The following is a 16,245-nucleotide window of genomic DNA, read 5'->3' on the forward strand; positions in this document are numbered from 1 at the left end:
CTGCAGTATTCACAGGGTGGAGTACTGCAGAGACAGGCTCACTGGAGGTGCTTCAGAAGTAGGTTTGGGATTTAACCAAGTCCCCAGTATGGTCCTAAGCAGCCCTTTGCTGCCTCATCTCCTGATAGTTCCATACCTGGTACTGGAGTTCCCACCTCTAAGGGGACACCACAGGCCTTTTGTTGACTCTGAGACTTTATGAATCCTATTCTTTCTTCTTAAAATTTAACCCAAATCCTGTGCACATGACATCTGATAAACTTCTAGTTATCTTTCAAGATATGGATAAAATTCCAGTCCCACACCCACGGCTTACCCCTGACAAGCAGTGTTGTTTCCCTGGCTGCCTTTTCTCCTGTCGCCGGCCCTGTTTTCTATTCCAGCATTCGCTGTGGTGTACTGCCACGTTGCTGTTAAGTCTCTCCCCTCAGCTCGAGTGTGAACACCTGCAGGGCACGGTGGGTATTATTAATTTTTTGAGTATTTGCTACAGGAGTTAAATCCTATCTCATAATCCATTTGTAATAGGGCAAGTAGTCCCATTTGAAGGTCTTACTTGACTGTTTTATCCTATAATTTCTGTTTTTAATAAGATAATGAGTTTTCTGAGTCTGCTCTTAAAACCTTCCATTTATTTGTTCATGAGTGTGTTCATTCATCATATACAATTTATTGGCTTCCCATGTGCGGGGAGCTGGGAATGGAGCATTTTAGTATAAAACTGAGGCCTACTTACAGGAAAGATATTGTTGGGATGAAGGTTCCCAGTACCAAACTGGCATCAATTATTGAAACCCTTAATATATTTGCCAGCATCAATGAAATGAAATGGTTATGACAAAAACCATATATTTAGAACAAATAGTAACTAATGAAGAGCACACAAGGTTCTAGTGGGGCCTGGGATAGCTCCTTTCCTGCTGTATCTGTGCCTCTGGGTGTGATACCCGGGAGGGAATGTGAATGGGCATTGGCAAGATCCTACGGTTCTCGCCGGTCCTCCTCCCCTGCCTACAGCAACTTTGCGGAGCTCACATGGACAGGGGTGAGCAGGAGGCTGGAGGAAGGGGGTGTGTCTCCCACAGGTGCCCGGGCCTGCAACAGACACAGGGAAGTGATCTCCATTTCCTGGGGCTCACACTAAATTGCGGGAAATAATCACAAGGCAAACATCCCAACATTCATTATATCTCAGTGAAAAAAGTGTAGTCACAACAGGAATAAAAGCACAACCCTTGCCAGAGTTGGGGTCCTGAGAAAGACGTTTAACAAAAAGTTGGTAGAAGGCAGAGTGCAGGTTACATCAGGGAGCTTCACCGGCCCCAGTGGGAGCTCTCCTCAGCACCCACCTTACTCTCTGTCGCTAGTCTGCAGACAAGTGGATCTCAGAGCAATGCCCAGACTCCAGCTGCAACCAGGAGGCACAGACAGTTACCACAGAGTGAAAAACCAAGGACAAGTCTCCACAGAGACTCTCTCCAGGAGGTGCCAGGGGCCTGGTGCTATAAGTTGTCCATTCCATACTGACAATGCTGCAGAAAATGTGGACTTGGAATAGTCTGGGGCTAGTGACTGGCATCTGGAGCATCCCTGGCTCACTCGTGGTCTCTTCTTAGAAGAGACCTTAGGTGGCAGCGAGCATTTATGCTTATTTTCTTCTTTTGTTAAAAAAAAAATCCATCATCTATGCTGCATTTTGGGTATTTTCTTCCCTTCATTGTAAACTCGATCATTTTTCAAATGTGGAGGATATTCTAATCAACTGCACATTGTGTAGTCCAAGGATACACACTGTTTTGAATTTTCTGCTCTCTGCTGTTCTCCTGTGTTAGGTTGGACAGACTAAAAGGAAACCTCAAGTCCCCTTTATTTCCATCCTTTAGAGCCCAGAGCAAGCTGTAGTCCGGGTGGTCTGCTGCTTTTTCTGTACTGGTCTCCCCAGATTTCCTCAAGGCACACCCCACACTCCTCTGCTCTGTCCCATGCTCCTTAAATACTGCTCTATTTCAGAAATGCCCTAATTTGTCAACCAGTTCATCCCTCCGTTCTGATCCTGAGACACCTACATCTTCCAAAATGCTTCTGTTGAATAAAGAAGAAAAATGGAACATTTACATGTTGAATGACATACGCTTTTTCTATTCCATGTTCTAGATCTCACGTGTCATTCGTACCCCCCGAGGCAATGCCCTCCTGGTGGGAGTGGGAGGATCTGGAAAGCAGAGCCTGACGAGGTTGGCTTCGTTCATTGCTGGCTATACTTCCTTCCAGATCACACTGACGAGGTACCAAGCTTTCACTTTAACCTGAAATGAATTTTGACAAAAGGTTCTCACAGGCCACTTGAATTTAAAAATGCATTTTTCTTAGGCATAAGGTATCATAATAGTTTTCCTTCTTGTATGTTGACTTATCATCTTCCCCTTTCAACCTTTGTTATAGACCATGGAATTTTCATGTTAATAATTTGCTTTTGAAATATTTCAGCCTCTCATTGCAGTGAAGCACTGCTTTTCTGTTATGTTATGCATGGTATGAGTTTCATGTGTGATCCTTTTGGGGCATTTCAGAAGAAATTTCTTTCTGTTAAGTGTGAATTCAGATTTCAAGGATGTTAATACAGTGTAAAAGTAGATGAAAAACTTATAATGATCGACTCCTTCATATGTTTAAAAGCATTCATTGAACAGCAGCCATGTGTCAGGCACTGAGTGGGTGCCGGATGTCCATGGTGAGTGAGGTAAACCTGGCCTGTGTTGTCATGGAGTTTATAGTGATTCGTGGGGGTCAGACAGCTGAGAATTTCATGCAATAAGGTGTCCTATGCATGTGCCACCTAGGATAAGGCAATGATTTCAGACCGGCTTCTGTTGAAGCATGAGGGAGGGACTGCTCACCTAGTCTAGGGGATGGTCAGAAAAGGCTTTGGAGGAAGAGATGTTTAATCTGAGACCAGCCGTGAGTAGGAATTATTTTAGAGAAGAGGAGCAGTAAAGAATGTTCTGGGGAAAAGGATCAGCATGTGTGAAGAGAAATGGAAGCCTCTGAAGGTAAGACAAGCAATTTGGACTTCATCCTACAGCAGTCAGAGACCATTAGGGACTTACCACTAGGGAGAGTGTATCTGATCTGTGTGCACAGAAAATGGATGGAAGGAGCTAACTGGAAAAATATGGCTATCTCGGGGCTCCAGGCACAAGATGATGGTGTCATGAGGGTCAACGGTGAGAATGGAGAAAAGGGACAGACTCAAGAGCTTGTTGGGACTTGAGCTTCAGCAGTTGGTACATCGTGGCTCTGGCCTGGGAGGTCCTGCTGCTCCGCACGGTGGGGCCTCAGAAGGGTTATCCCTGGAGGAAGGTGCCAGCGCAGGGAGTTACGGAGTCGTAAGTCAGCACGAAGCCATAGCTAGGGGCTCTTTAGAGAGGCTGAACATGATTTCAGGGTGAGCCAAGATAACATGAGAAGCAGGAGGCCAGGCTGGGGAGTTTAGTTGGGTTGGAAATTATTAGAAGAGTATTTCTAGGTGTGGGAGCCAAAGTGTTACCCGTTGGGCATTGACCTAGAGTTTTGGCTTGACTCAGTAGGGCAAAGCATTGAGCTGATCTAGCTCATCTATGGAGGTTTGTGGATACCTGCTAGGACAAAGGTTGAAAATGATTAAATATTGAGTTTAAGAGACAGATATTCATGTTATTGTTGTTAACAGTTTTTATTTGGTCTGAATTATAGGGTTCTGCTTGGAGAAAAAAATTCAAAAGGTTGTTTTTTTAATTCCCTCAAGTACTAGGACAGAGAGAAATAATTCTCATTACCTTGTATATAATTCTAGACTGTGGAAAGACACAGAATTAGATAAAAGATGACCTGAACAAGAAATAGATTGACTCTGACACTTTTGTTCTTAAGATTTGCATAAAACTTTATAGTTTCCAAAGCAGTTTTACATGCATGAACTAATTTGATCTTTAAAAGAACTTTGTGGGTTAGGAGGATGTAAAACATTAGCCTGGTTTATAGCTGGGATTCAGAGGACTATGATTTGTCTGGAATCCCAGATCTACTTGGGAATCGACCAGTCCTGGTTGCTGGTCTTTCTGCACCACACCGCCTCAGTAATACTGTCTTAAGACGCCTCTCTCTGTGTTAAATCAGTTCCTGTGTGTGTCATACTGGGGATACCCCATATTGCTGAGAAGGAGGGTCACGTCCTCCTTGCCTTCTCAGAGCCTTCAAGAGACCATTCTACTGCATGAGCCTTTGGCAGCCATGTGGCCAGTGTTCAGGAAGCACCAGCCTCCCATTTGGGGAGCACAGTCATTTGTTAGCTGACTCAGGTCATATTGGAGGCACTGGGCCCTCGAGATCCAGGGGACTGGGTGAAAAGTTCTACTATAACAGGAGAAGCTGGAGTGGGATATTTTTCCTTCCCTATTTTTTTTTTTTTAAAAGGGGGACTGTGTCCTTGAAATTCTATTCTCATCTCACTTTTCTAGTAAGACTTCTTAAACTATTGACAATGGTAGTGGTATTGCTGGTTCTAGGGTTCAGGTTCTTACATGTTAGAAAAAGCACAGAGTATTAAAGTTAAATACTTAGTTTTTAAAAAATGGGAAGGCTGTATGCCCTTGGGCTGGGAACTCTGAGTTTATTTAATGACACAAAATTCGAACAATGATTTAGTAAGTCTGAGTCTCTAGGATTGGAATATCCTTATTTTCAGTTTTGCTAACGGGCTATTCTATAGAATGTCTCTAACATTTTTGCAAAGCTGATTCCCACTAAAGAATTACTTCTGATATTGAAAGAAGGTTGAGAGTGGGGTATTTCATGAAGTTTCCAGCTATTCCATGGCAGTATGCTGATGTGCAGAAAATCCTTTCATGTAGGATCTGAAGATGCAATGAAAATACTTGTGTTGAGGGATGAGGATTTATAATAGGGCATCTCCCTCACCCTCTAAAATGAAGGCTTGAAATGAATTAGTTTAGTTTATGAGGTAGCTTCTAAAATATCAATGGCAGATGGGTGTTTAGTAAAATTTCCAATTGGGCTTTTCTATTATCACGACCAACATGTATTTTCAAAATGAAACATATACATATTCAGATAACATTTAGTTTATTAAAAAATATATTTTTGTTTCAGGTTGGTTGACTTCTCTGTTTTTATGTGTGTGTATATGAAAAATGAATTATAATGTTTCATAAAATGTGGAGTTTTAAAGATCAATTTCTTCTTTGAAATAAATATGTTTCTTGACTGGATGTTAACTAGATTTATTGTGGTGATCATTTCACAATATATACAAATACCAAATTATTATGTTGCACTGATATGTATTATGGTATACGTCATATGAATACCTAACCAGTATAATGTTATATGTCAATTATACCTCAATAAGAAAGTAGTTCTTGGCTTTAGTAGACAACAAAGTACTCAAAACACTGCCAAGATGGTGCACCCCTTTCCTTCCCAAAGGAGCAGCTATTAGAAATGAAGAAGAATAAAAAAAAAATCAATTTCATCTTTGTAAGTAAAGATAATGAACCAATAATACTCACATACAATAAAATACCTGTCTGGTGAAACAATAGCAGCATTTCTTTTGGTCAACAACGTGGCATAAAGCATTGTTCTAAATTTTTCCTTCTCATCAGAATAGTTTAGCTAATGACACAGTAACAATATTTCTTTAGATCCTACAATGCAACAAATCTGATGGAAGACCTGAAGATTTTGTACAGAACGGCCGGTCAGCAAGGCAAAGGAATCACTTTTATTTTCACGGATAATGAGATTAAGGATGAGTCATTTCTGGAATATATGAACAATGTTTTATCATCTGGGGAGGTAGGAGCTCCTGTGTTGATTCGTCCTGTGTTTTGTCTCTTCAGATTCCCTCCAAGTTCAGAGCTGTTGCCTTCCACTAGACTTTTAAATAAGTGCTATGACTGGGGATTAGGTGGTCAGTATGAAGAACAGCTTTTCTTTTGGGTTTTTGGAGAATAAAGCTCCCAATCAAAATATAGAGCTGTGCATTTAAGACATCAGTGAATGCTGCAAGTGGCAAGTGAAAAAAAACAGAAGTGGTTAGAAGGAGAGCTGGTTGGATTTTTAATATGTCCATTTTCCCACTTAAAGGGCTGTGACTTTGTGGCTAATAATAGAACTGTTTGTGTATTTTAAGACATGGTCCATCTCATCTTGAGGACTTATGGCTAATTTTCCCAAGGTGAATTTAAGAACACAAATGGAGGAAGGACATTATACATATCGAGCAATGTGTTTTGATCTGTTTTCACATGCTTGTACTGAATTTGAATGTCTGCACTTCTTTTAAAGGTCTCCAACCTATTTGCTCGTGATGAAATTGATGAAATTAATAGTGATCTCATATCAGTCATGAAAAAAGAATTCCCTAGGCGCCCCCCAACCAATGAGAACCTGTACGACTACTTCATGAGTCGGACTAGACAGAACCTTCACATTGTGCTCTGCTTTTCGCCAGTGGGGGAGAAATTTCGAAACCGAGCCTTGAAGTTTCCTGCCCTCATCTCAGGATGCACCATTGACTGGTTCAGCCGATGGCCTAAGGATGCCCTAGTTGCTGGTTAGTATGGTGGAGATTTTTATGTTAGAGTTTCTGGCTTACGGTGTGTGTTTATTAGTCATGATGTACTTATTTATTTACATTTTGTGCTGTTTGCTGCCTCTGTAATGGATTGAGTCAAAATTCAATCCGATGCTAGATTTGTCCAGTGTTGGAGGATTTTTGCACGATAGTGCTTTTTCACATTTGGTGACTGATTTTTCCTGGAGCATTGTTATCATAGAGTGTGATTTCCAGTCTGCAGCCCCTTGGGTTAATTTATGATTGTAGTCTCTTCAGTGATTCTTGAAGGCTTTGTCTCAGTTGGATCTCCGGATAGGTTCCAGGATGTCACAGGAACACGCTGAGGTGTTAATCTGTTTCACTGCATTTGTGTTCTTTCCAAAGCGAGTTGGTCAGCCTCAGAGGAGCTGACACCAAGGTGTCTCTTGGACATTTCCTGCTTGTAGCTGCAGTGCTGGAAATCAAAGAGAAAAACATAATCCACGGTCCTCTGATGGGTTGTGTCCTTGCAAAGGGAAGGTGACCCGAGTGTTCCATGGGTGTCCCCACGCTTCCGCTTCGGTTCAGTTTACATCCTGTAGAGCATTACGGCTTCTCTTACCCTATACGTGAAACTGAATGTCAAAGTAGCACAACAGATATAGACATCATTTAGTTTATGTTTTTTTCAGCTTTTGGTGAGAAATTATTTGTGTATCTTTTTCAATGATAGAGACACTTGGGTCTCACTCCTGATCTATTGTATCAGAACCTCAGGGGCACCTTGATTTAGGGAAGTGGTTTTGAAACTTTTTGTCTGATGATTATGTTTCAATAATAATTACGAAGTAATTAAAAAGACTCTTAATTCCCAGTAAAACCTTGCAGGGAGCCTTACTAGAAAGAACAGTGAAAGGTAGAGGGGAGGAAGGGTTCCGGAGCACACCCTCTACGCCCCCACCCCATATCTCAGTTCTGTGGGACCCAGTGTGAGAACAACTGATTCACGGGGTTCCTGCACCTTATAGATGGAGGAACTGGGGACAGTGAAGCTGAGGGACGTTTAAGAAGCCAGTAGGATCAGTACTGGGGTTAGGACTCAGAAGAGACACACACATGTGCACACATACACACACACGCACACGCACACGCACATGTGTGCGCACACACACACGCATCTATATTATCCACTGGGGACATTTTGTTCTTGGTGCACTACTAGTGACAATAAAGGTTCTCCAATCTGTGGCTTTTAAGCACAGGCTATTTTAGCATATTTGAAGTACAAGCTCACAGTGGTCTTTTTTGCCTTCCAAGGTTTGAGAAAAGACCAGTGATTTAAGATTTTAAGTCCTACTAAAATGTAAATACAACTAAGAGCAAAACTTCACAATTCCTTGAAGTAGGATGTAAATGCAGAGCACACAATGATAGCACTAAGAGCTATCTTAAAGTTTACTATGAAATAAGGTAATTAGTATGCAAGTATTTTGCAAAATATTGTGGAAGGTATTATTATGAACAATAGAAATAACAATTTCAGGTGACAAACACTGTAATATACCATAATTAAGATGATTTAATCTAGATACGGAGCCCTTCCTGCTAATCCCTATTTCAACCACCTATTACAAGACAAAGATTTTACTAATCCTTCCTTTGTTAACTTCTCACTAATCTGCCCCCCTCTTTCAGATCTTGTTGCATCAACCCAAACTCAGATTACCTGGAGGGCAAGGAAACTTTCATTTCCGTGTCCTTAATTCGCAGCAAGTGTCCTGACTTCCATGCAAGCATCTGTTTGTTTATTTATTCAGAACATATTTGTCGAGCTTCATGCTCTTGATGAGCCCGGCAAATGGCAGGGCCAGACAGGCTCACGTGTTCTCTGCAGACCTTCTTCCTGTGCAGGCTCATCCACAGCCTTCTGTGTGATATGCCCCATGGACTTTTAGCTCCAGTCCAGTCTGTCCTCTGGCTTGCAATTTGTGTTCTCAACCATCTGCTTGCTGCCTTCTCAGGGGTGTTTCACTGGCTGGTTAAACTCAAAATGTCTACAATTGCACTGGTCCCCCTTGGGCCTGCGCATGTCCGGAAGTCCCTCTATTGCCTATGAAGCTGGCCAATCGGAGAGCTCTGTCTTTCACATCTCTGCCTCCTTCGGCCACTCCATCAAGTCCACTCCATCACCAAGTCAGGTTGTGACTAGAGTCAATCTGTCTTGTCGGTCCCTGTCACTGACATCCTGGACCAAGCTATAATTTTCACTCACCTGGAAAACCCAAATAGCTTTTTAATGATCTCTCCTTCTCTTCACCTGTTTCCCATCTGTCTCATATTGCTGACAGAAAAATGGTAAAAACCCAAGTGCAATCACATTGTTTGTTACTTAAGACCTTCCGTGATTTCCCATTGCTCTTAGGAAAAAGGCCACAGTCTCTAGCATGACCTTCAAGGCTGGGAAGCGCTGACCCTCCTACCACCCCAGTCTCATCTGAGGTCACTTTTTCTTCCTTCTCGTTCTTCTTGACCCTTGAACATGTCATTTTCTTCCTTTGTGGTGCTCTCTTCCTTCGCCTGGCCCACAGCCTCCTCCCTTTGTCTGATTTTGCTAATTTAGCTAAATGTCATTCTTTGGGGAAACCATCCTATTTCCCTTTTGCCCCCAGTAAGCCAGTTTTCCTATTAGCCATTTCACAGCACTCTGCTTTTCCTTCCCACTCTTACTGGGAAGAACCATGATTTTCAATGTATGCACTTAGTTGTGTGATTTATTTGGTTAATGCTTAATTGTCCTACCAGAGTAAAAACTGTCAGGTCAAGAACCACATATCTTTTGTTCACAATTTTGGCAGCTTCTGGTGTCTGACACTTGCAGTGTTGCATGAATGAGTCAATCTGTCAAAATTCATCATCTTTCCACAGCCATCTCTCTAACCCAACTTGACTCACTTGCCATCTGCTTTAACACAACACAAACCTCTTTTTTTCAGGATATGTCTTTTGTTTGTTTTCTGAACATGCTTTAATCATCCTTATCCTTCTGCACATTGGCCCAGTTATCAAGAATATACTCTCTCACTCCTTTGTCTAAGTTCCAGAGCTTAGTCAAGACTCATATCTTTGCTCTTCTTTTTTTTGCTTAGGAAAAATATTTTAGAATATCCCCTCCTATTTTGGATATCCTATATCTATAGGCTTTGTTCTTTATATAATGCAGCTGGATGTTTAAATCTTTTTAAACCTTTTGATAACTGGTCAGTTTTTGTGGTTATATCTCCAGTCTGGTCTAGTAAGTATTTACTGTGCTAGTCACAGAAGTGGGTACAATAATTATAACACATGAGACATAGCTCTTTTCTTTAATAAATATGAGAACTTGTTGGGAAAACAGTACCTACTCACCTAATACTAACCTACCTTAGGTTATTTTTGAAAGAATAACATCTGTGGGTATTGGAAGTACTTTATGCACTTGGAGATTTCAGTGTTATTCTTTTTAGAAAATTAGTGACAACGTTTCTAGAAAAAAATGTTTAAGTTGTCTTCAGGATGCAGATTCTGAATTAAATTATTATGTCTAGCCACATCAGTATATAAATATGTCATTTCACTTGTTAGCATATTTCATTTAGATTTTACTAAATATTACCCATAAAATTATGAAGTTATTGTATATTTTTCTAATGAGTTAATTTATATTTTTATACTTTAAGATGCACTTTATTTTTATTTTTTAAAACCACTTTATTGAGGTATGAATTCTATACAAAAAGCTTACATAGTCCATTATACAACCTGATGAATTTGGACATAAGTATATACCCATAAAACCACCACCATAATCTAAATCTATGCCATAAACATATCCATTACCTCAAAAGGTTTCCTTCTGCCCTCTTTAACTATTACTCTTACTATTTTTTTGTGATAAGGAAACTTAACATGAAGTCTACTGTGAACAAATTTTAAGGATACAAACAGTATTGCTAACTGTAGGCACTATTCTGCACAGTAGATCTCCAGGACCTATTCATTGTGCTTAACTGGAGCTTGTACTTTCTGACCAATATCACCCCATTTCCCCCTCCTCCAAGTGCCTGGCAACCATAATTCTACTCTCTGCTTCTATAAGTCTGACTACATTAGAGGTCTCATATAAGTGGTATCATGTAGTATTTATAACCTTCTGTATGGTTTATTTCACTTAATGTAGCCCTGTAGGTTTATCCATGTTGCAAATGGTAGGATTTCCTTGCTTTTTAAAGGCTAAATGATATTCCATCATTTGTATATATGATATTTTCTTTATCCAGCCATCCATCAGTGGGCACCTAAGTTGTTTCCATGTTTTGGCTATTCTAAGTATTGCTGCAAAGAAGATGGGGGCACAGTTCTCTCTTCAAGATAGCGATATTATTTTCTTTGGATATATACCCAGAAGTGGGGTTGCTGGGTCATATGGTAGTTTAATTTTTTGAGCCACCTTCATACTGTTTTCCATAGTGGATGCACCAATTTACATTCCCACTAATAGTGTACATGGGTTCTTTCTTCTCCACACCTTTGCCAACACTTGTTACATTTTGACTTTTTGGTACTAGCTATTCTAACAGGTGTGAGATGATATCGCACTGTGATTTTGATTTGCATTTCCTTGATGATTAATGATGGTGAACACCTTTTCTTGCTTCTGTTGGGCATTTGTATATCTTCTTTGGAGAAATCTGTTTATGGTTTCTTTGCCCATTTTAATAAGGTTACTTGCTTATTGTTCTAGAATTGTATGAGTTAATATTTGGGATATTAACCCTTTATCAAATGTATGGTTCTTGAATATTTTCTCCCATTTTCTAAGTTGCCTATTCATTTGGTGTTTCCTTTGCTGTACATAAGATTTTTTGTTTGATGTGGTCCTACTTGTCTATTTTTGTTTTTGTTCCAAAAAATTATGGCCAAAATCCATGTCAAAGAGCCCTCTGCTATGTTTTCTTCTAGGAGTTTTATGGTTTTAGATCTAACATTTAAGTCATTAGTTGGTGTTGGGTTGATTTTTGTGTGTGGTGTAAGAAAAGGGTCAAGTTTTATTCTTTTGCATGTGGATATCCAGTTTCCCAACACCATTTATTGAGACTATCTTGTCCCCATTGTGTTTTCTTGACATCCTTGTCAAAGATCAGTTGATCATACATGAGTGGGTTTATTTCCGGACTTTCTATTCTGTTCCATTGGCCTATATGTCTGTTTTGAATACAAATATAAAACTATTTTGATTACTGTGGCTTTGTAATATATTTTGAAATCAGGAAGATATGATGCCTCCAGCTTTTTTTCTTACTCTAAATTGCTTTGGCTGTTTGTGTATTCTTGTGGTTCCATATGAATTTTAGGATTGTTTTTTCTATTTCCATAAAAAATGCCATTGAAATTTTGATAGGGATTGTATTAAATCTATAGATTGCTTTGGGCAGTGCAGACATTTAAAAAATCATAATTCTTCCAACTCATAAACATGTGAACTTTCCATACATTTATGTCTACTTTAATTCCTTAATTTAGTGCCAGTGTATAAGTTGTTCACCTCCTTGGGTAAGTTTATTCCTAAATATTTTATTCTTTCTGATGTACATATAAGTGGGGTTGTCCTCTTAATTTCGTTTTTGGATAGTTTGTTGTTATTATAGAGTATTTTTCTAATTTAATAATGCTCAGTCAGAAGGTTAATACTTTGTAAATATTTACTATCTATAATGTTTTTGAAAAAGGTGAGCTTTCTATATAAATTAATTTAAAAGGACTGAATCCCTTGGTGCAGCATTTAAAGAAAAATATGTTTTGCTTTGTGCTGTAAAATTCTGTCTTTCCACCATTAATAATCTCCATTTTGGCAAATCTTTTGTTTTCAGCTTCATATGGACTTGTTATGAATTCATTGTTTATAAATATCTGTCTTATCTTCATTCTCGTGGTCTTGTATTTCTCAATGAAACTCTGCTTCCAATGTCACTACTAAATCAATTAACTTGATTTAGATTTCTCCAAGGTCATGGTAGTTTTTAATATTCTTCTAGATGCTATTTTAAACTAGCACATTGTTATGAAAATAGCCCATCCTCCCTGGAAAATAAAGTTTCAAGCAAAATCAATAGCATATATATGCATATATATATCTTTTTCAAAGAAGGCTGTTTTAATTATGTAAATGAAGTGGCCCTCTTTGAGACTGGTTTGATTTATACCATACAAGACGTTGGTCTTATGAGTTAGCCCCACTGCTTCTGCAACTGCTCTCAGTCTGTGATGTAGACTAAGAGAAATGAGATGGCTGCACACAAAGCCCCTCAGAAAGTAATATCCACCACAATAGTACCCACGGTTTCCTAGAAAAATTAGCATATTTTGTTTATGAAGCATATAGTCAATAAGTAGTTTTGAACTTTGGGTTTCAGTTAAAAATGTTTGCTTAGCACTCTAAAGACTACCTAGTTTGGTTCTATTTGAATTTCTAAGTCAAGATGACGTGGACTTTGGGGTCCATCATACTTGGGTTAGAATTCTGAATCTGTCCCCATTATCTCTATGCCTCATTATCCTTATCAATAAAATGTATATACTATTATCCAACCCTTAGGGAAGTTGTAAAGGTTAACTGATAATGTTTTGTGACTTATGATCTGTTGAAATTAGATATGCTTGCTCTTCTGAATGGGTCAATTAAGAACATCTTTGGCTGTAAGAGAAAACCAAAGAAATAGTACCTTAAACAAGTAAGGTTTTGTTTTTCTTTTTTCCTTATTTTTTCCTATTACCAAGAAAATGTGGAGACTTGCAGTCCAGGACAGCGCCACTGGGGACTTACTTCTTCCCTCTTGCTGTCATCTTAGGGTATGGCTCCTGTTCTTAGAGGCACATGATGGCTGCTGCTCTTCAAGGCTTCCTATCTCTTGGCACCTTCTGAAGCTTTGCCTTTTGCTTCAGTACAGGGTTCTTTCCAAGAAACTTCTGTTTACATGTCATTGGCTAGAACTGGGTCACCCCTAGTTACAGGCCTAGCGAATCAAAGAATTTTAGTTGGGCAAATTGTTACCCTGAACAAAATTGGGATTCTTTTACTAATGAACAGAGAGGGGATGGCTATGGATAGACAACTAATGTGCCTGACTCACTTTGTTACTTCAGTTCTTTAAATCCAAATGAAGTGGAAACTGGGGGACACCTTGGGGTCCAAGCCCAGTGTCCTCCTCTCTATCCCACACATACCTCACCTTATTCCCCATCAGGTGATATGAACATAAAAGACCAGGTATTAACCCCCACCAACCTCAGACATCAGCCTGAAGTGGGCCCCCAAACTGGCACTGCTGCCTTGGTGATTGGATACTGAAGATGACAGATGGGTTTCCCATGGCCTACTGTCTGAGTGTCAGCAGGCTTGGGTCATCCTAAAGAGGAAGTGATCCAATCCTTTGTATAGCCTGTCGTGCATCAGAGATTGTGGGTCTGTAGGAAAATACACATCTCCTTTTTATTCTCTTTGACTTCTTGGAAAGACAAGAAGAAAACTTACTATGTAAAGAAAACAAGTCACCATGACCGATATTCTTTGTTTATATAAGAAGGAAAAAAAATCATTGACATGACATGGTAAATACAATCAAGTTTTCAGAAAAGGGGGACTCCCCTGAGGATGTACTTAGCATCATGCCCAGCCCATAGCGAATATTACAGCTGTTGTGGCTAATACCTACAAAAATATGTCATAAGCAAGAATTGTTCCTATGTTTCCAGTGCTCAGACAAACTTCCTAGAATTTAAACTGTTCTTATACACTGCTTAACTCACATGAGAAAATATGACTTCTGAGTATCTTAATTTATTGCCTTTCAGTGTATATGTTAAACTGTCTTTATAACCAAGCTGATAAATGGTCTCTATTATTTACATAGATATAAATACTGCCCCATAATTACTGTAATAAGAACTTAATTTAATGATCAATTATGCATGGTGTAAAGATATCATTTGTTATTTGTTTGCTGACTCTCACTTAATAGTTTTGCTCCCTTGATTCCTTCTGTTTCCCTCCCTTTTTACTGGCCATATTTCTATGTGCAACCCTTAGGAACATTATTCACTACTTTAAGCTCTTTTTGAGCAAATCCACAGGCTGTTTTGTCTAAGCTACATAAAGCTGGTTCTGATCATTTTTAACTGCATTATGCAGAAGTCCTGTAAGTTCCTTGGGGTGGAGACCAAGTATCTCCCTCCTCTTTTGCTCCATGGCATCATCACAGGAGTAGATGTGTAGCAGACCCTCTATATGTGTGGTGATTGATTAGCTCTGACTTTATGGCCTATTTTTATAATAGGAAATGCTGTCTTAGAATAGGTCTCATGTTTGGCACAGATGGGAAAACAAAGATCTCCAACAGGAGATTTTTACCCAAACATTTTTAAAGGCCACTGTAAATTAGAATTGGCTGCAAATGGCCAGCTGCCACATTTGAGAATATGATGGCCCAGGCACAGAAAAATTTACTGATGAACATTTCACATACCAAATGCAGTTAGAGCCTGGGGGAATTAAGGGTATGACAGGTTCTGAGGTTAAAAAATAAATGGAATTGTTAAATATGAGCACCAGGTGGGCACTGACTTTTGAGTTATTTGTACCACTTTCATCCTTATGTAAACCATAAAACAGGCTGGCTGTTGGCCATAGCCTGCAGCTGCATAGAAGACTTCCTTGCATTGTACCAGCAAACAAAGAGTGATTATCATAGGCTTAAAATGTGTTACGGTTTTATACATGGAAGGGAAAATAAAACTGTTGAGGTCATAAGCGTGGGGCCAAAAATGCTGACGCATATCTATGTAGCTGCATGATATACAGTCCTAAGAATGTCAAAGTTGTTCAAAAATAGCCAGTTAATTTTTAAAATCCTCATTCATGTTCATATTTCACACACCATTGTCTTCATTCTTTCTAGTGTCTGAGCACTTCCTCTCTTCCTATGACATTGACTGCAGTTTGGACACCAAGAAGGAGGTGGTCCACTGCATGGGCTCCTTCCAGGATGGGGTAGCTGAGAAGTGTGTGGATTATTTCCAGAGATTCCGACGTTCTACCCATGTGACCCCCAAGTCATACCTCTCCTTTATTCAGGGCTACAAGTTCATATATGGAGAAAAGCATGTGGAAGTGCAAACTCTGGCCAACAGGCAAGTATGAAGGGCAAATATAAAGTTATTGTAAAGCACTGGCTCTCAACAGGGGGTATATTTGCCCTAGTGAATGTTTTGCCATGACTGGAGACATTTTTGTTTGTTAGAACTTGGGTGCCCGGAGGGGTGCGGAGAGGCACTACTGATGTCGAATGATTAGAGGTTGGGTTGCTGCTAAAATCCTACTGTGCACAGAATAATCCTCCCTCCACCGCAAACGATTATCCAGCCCCAAACGCCAGTAGTGCTGAGGCTGAGAAACCTCTTCTCAGGTCGAGTCAAAAGATTATTCCATGGTTGCTAGGAGCGTCACACTTGCCCAGTAGGGTAAAATGTTGCCAGGTTTTTATGTGGCCTACCACTTTCTATAATATTGGTGGCATAACGGTACAAACAGTAGACCTGGAAGGAAGCTGGGAATA

General features: G+C 39.7%; 1 protein-coding gene across 3 annotated transcripts in view; it reads left to right on the top strand.

Annotated features, from left to right (window-relative positions):
• The window catches only part of DNAH5 (dynein axonemal heavy chain 5), a 257,848-nt gene that overhangs the window by 180,876 nt on the left and 60,727 nt on the right, over nucleotides 1–16,245 (top strand). For all 3 annotated transcript variants that reach the window (XM_057496308.1, XM_036896717.2, XM_057496315.1), the window contains exons 53-56: nucleotides 2,155–2,285; nucleotides 5,703–5,856; nucleotides 6,349–6,616; nucleotides 15,589–15,820. In XM_057496308.1, coding sequence (XP_057352291.1) covers nucleotides 2,155–2,285; nucleotides 5,703–5,856; nucleotides 6,349–6,616; nucleotides 15,589–15,820 — 785 coding nt within the window. The remainder of the gene's footprint in view (nucleotides 1–2,154; nucleotides 2,286–5,702; nucleotides 5,857–6,348; nucleotides 6,617–15,588; nucleotides 15,821–16,245) is intronic.

Source organism: Manis pentadactyla, chromosome 2 (genome assembly GCF_030020395.1).
Source record: "Manis pentadactyla isolate mManPen7 chromosome 2, mManPen7.hap1, whole genome shotgun sequence".
Classification (NCBI taxonomy): domain Eukaryota; kingdom Metazoa; phylum Chordata; class Mammalia; order Pholidota; family Manidae; genus Manis; species Manis pentadactyla.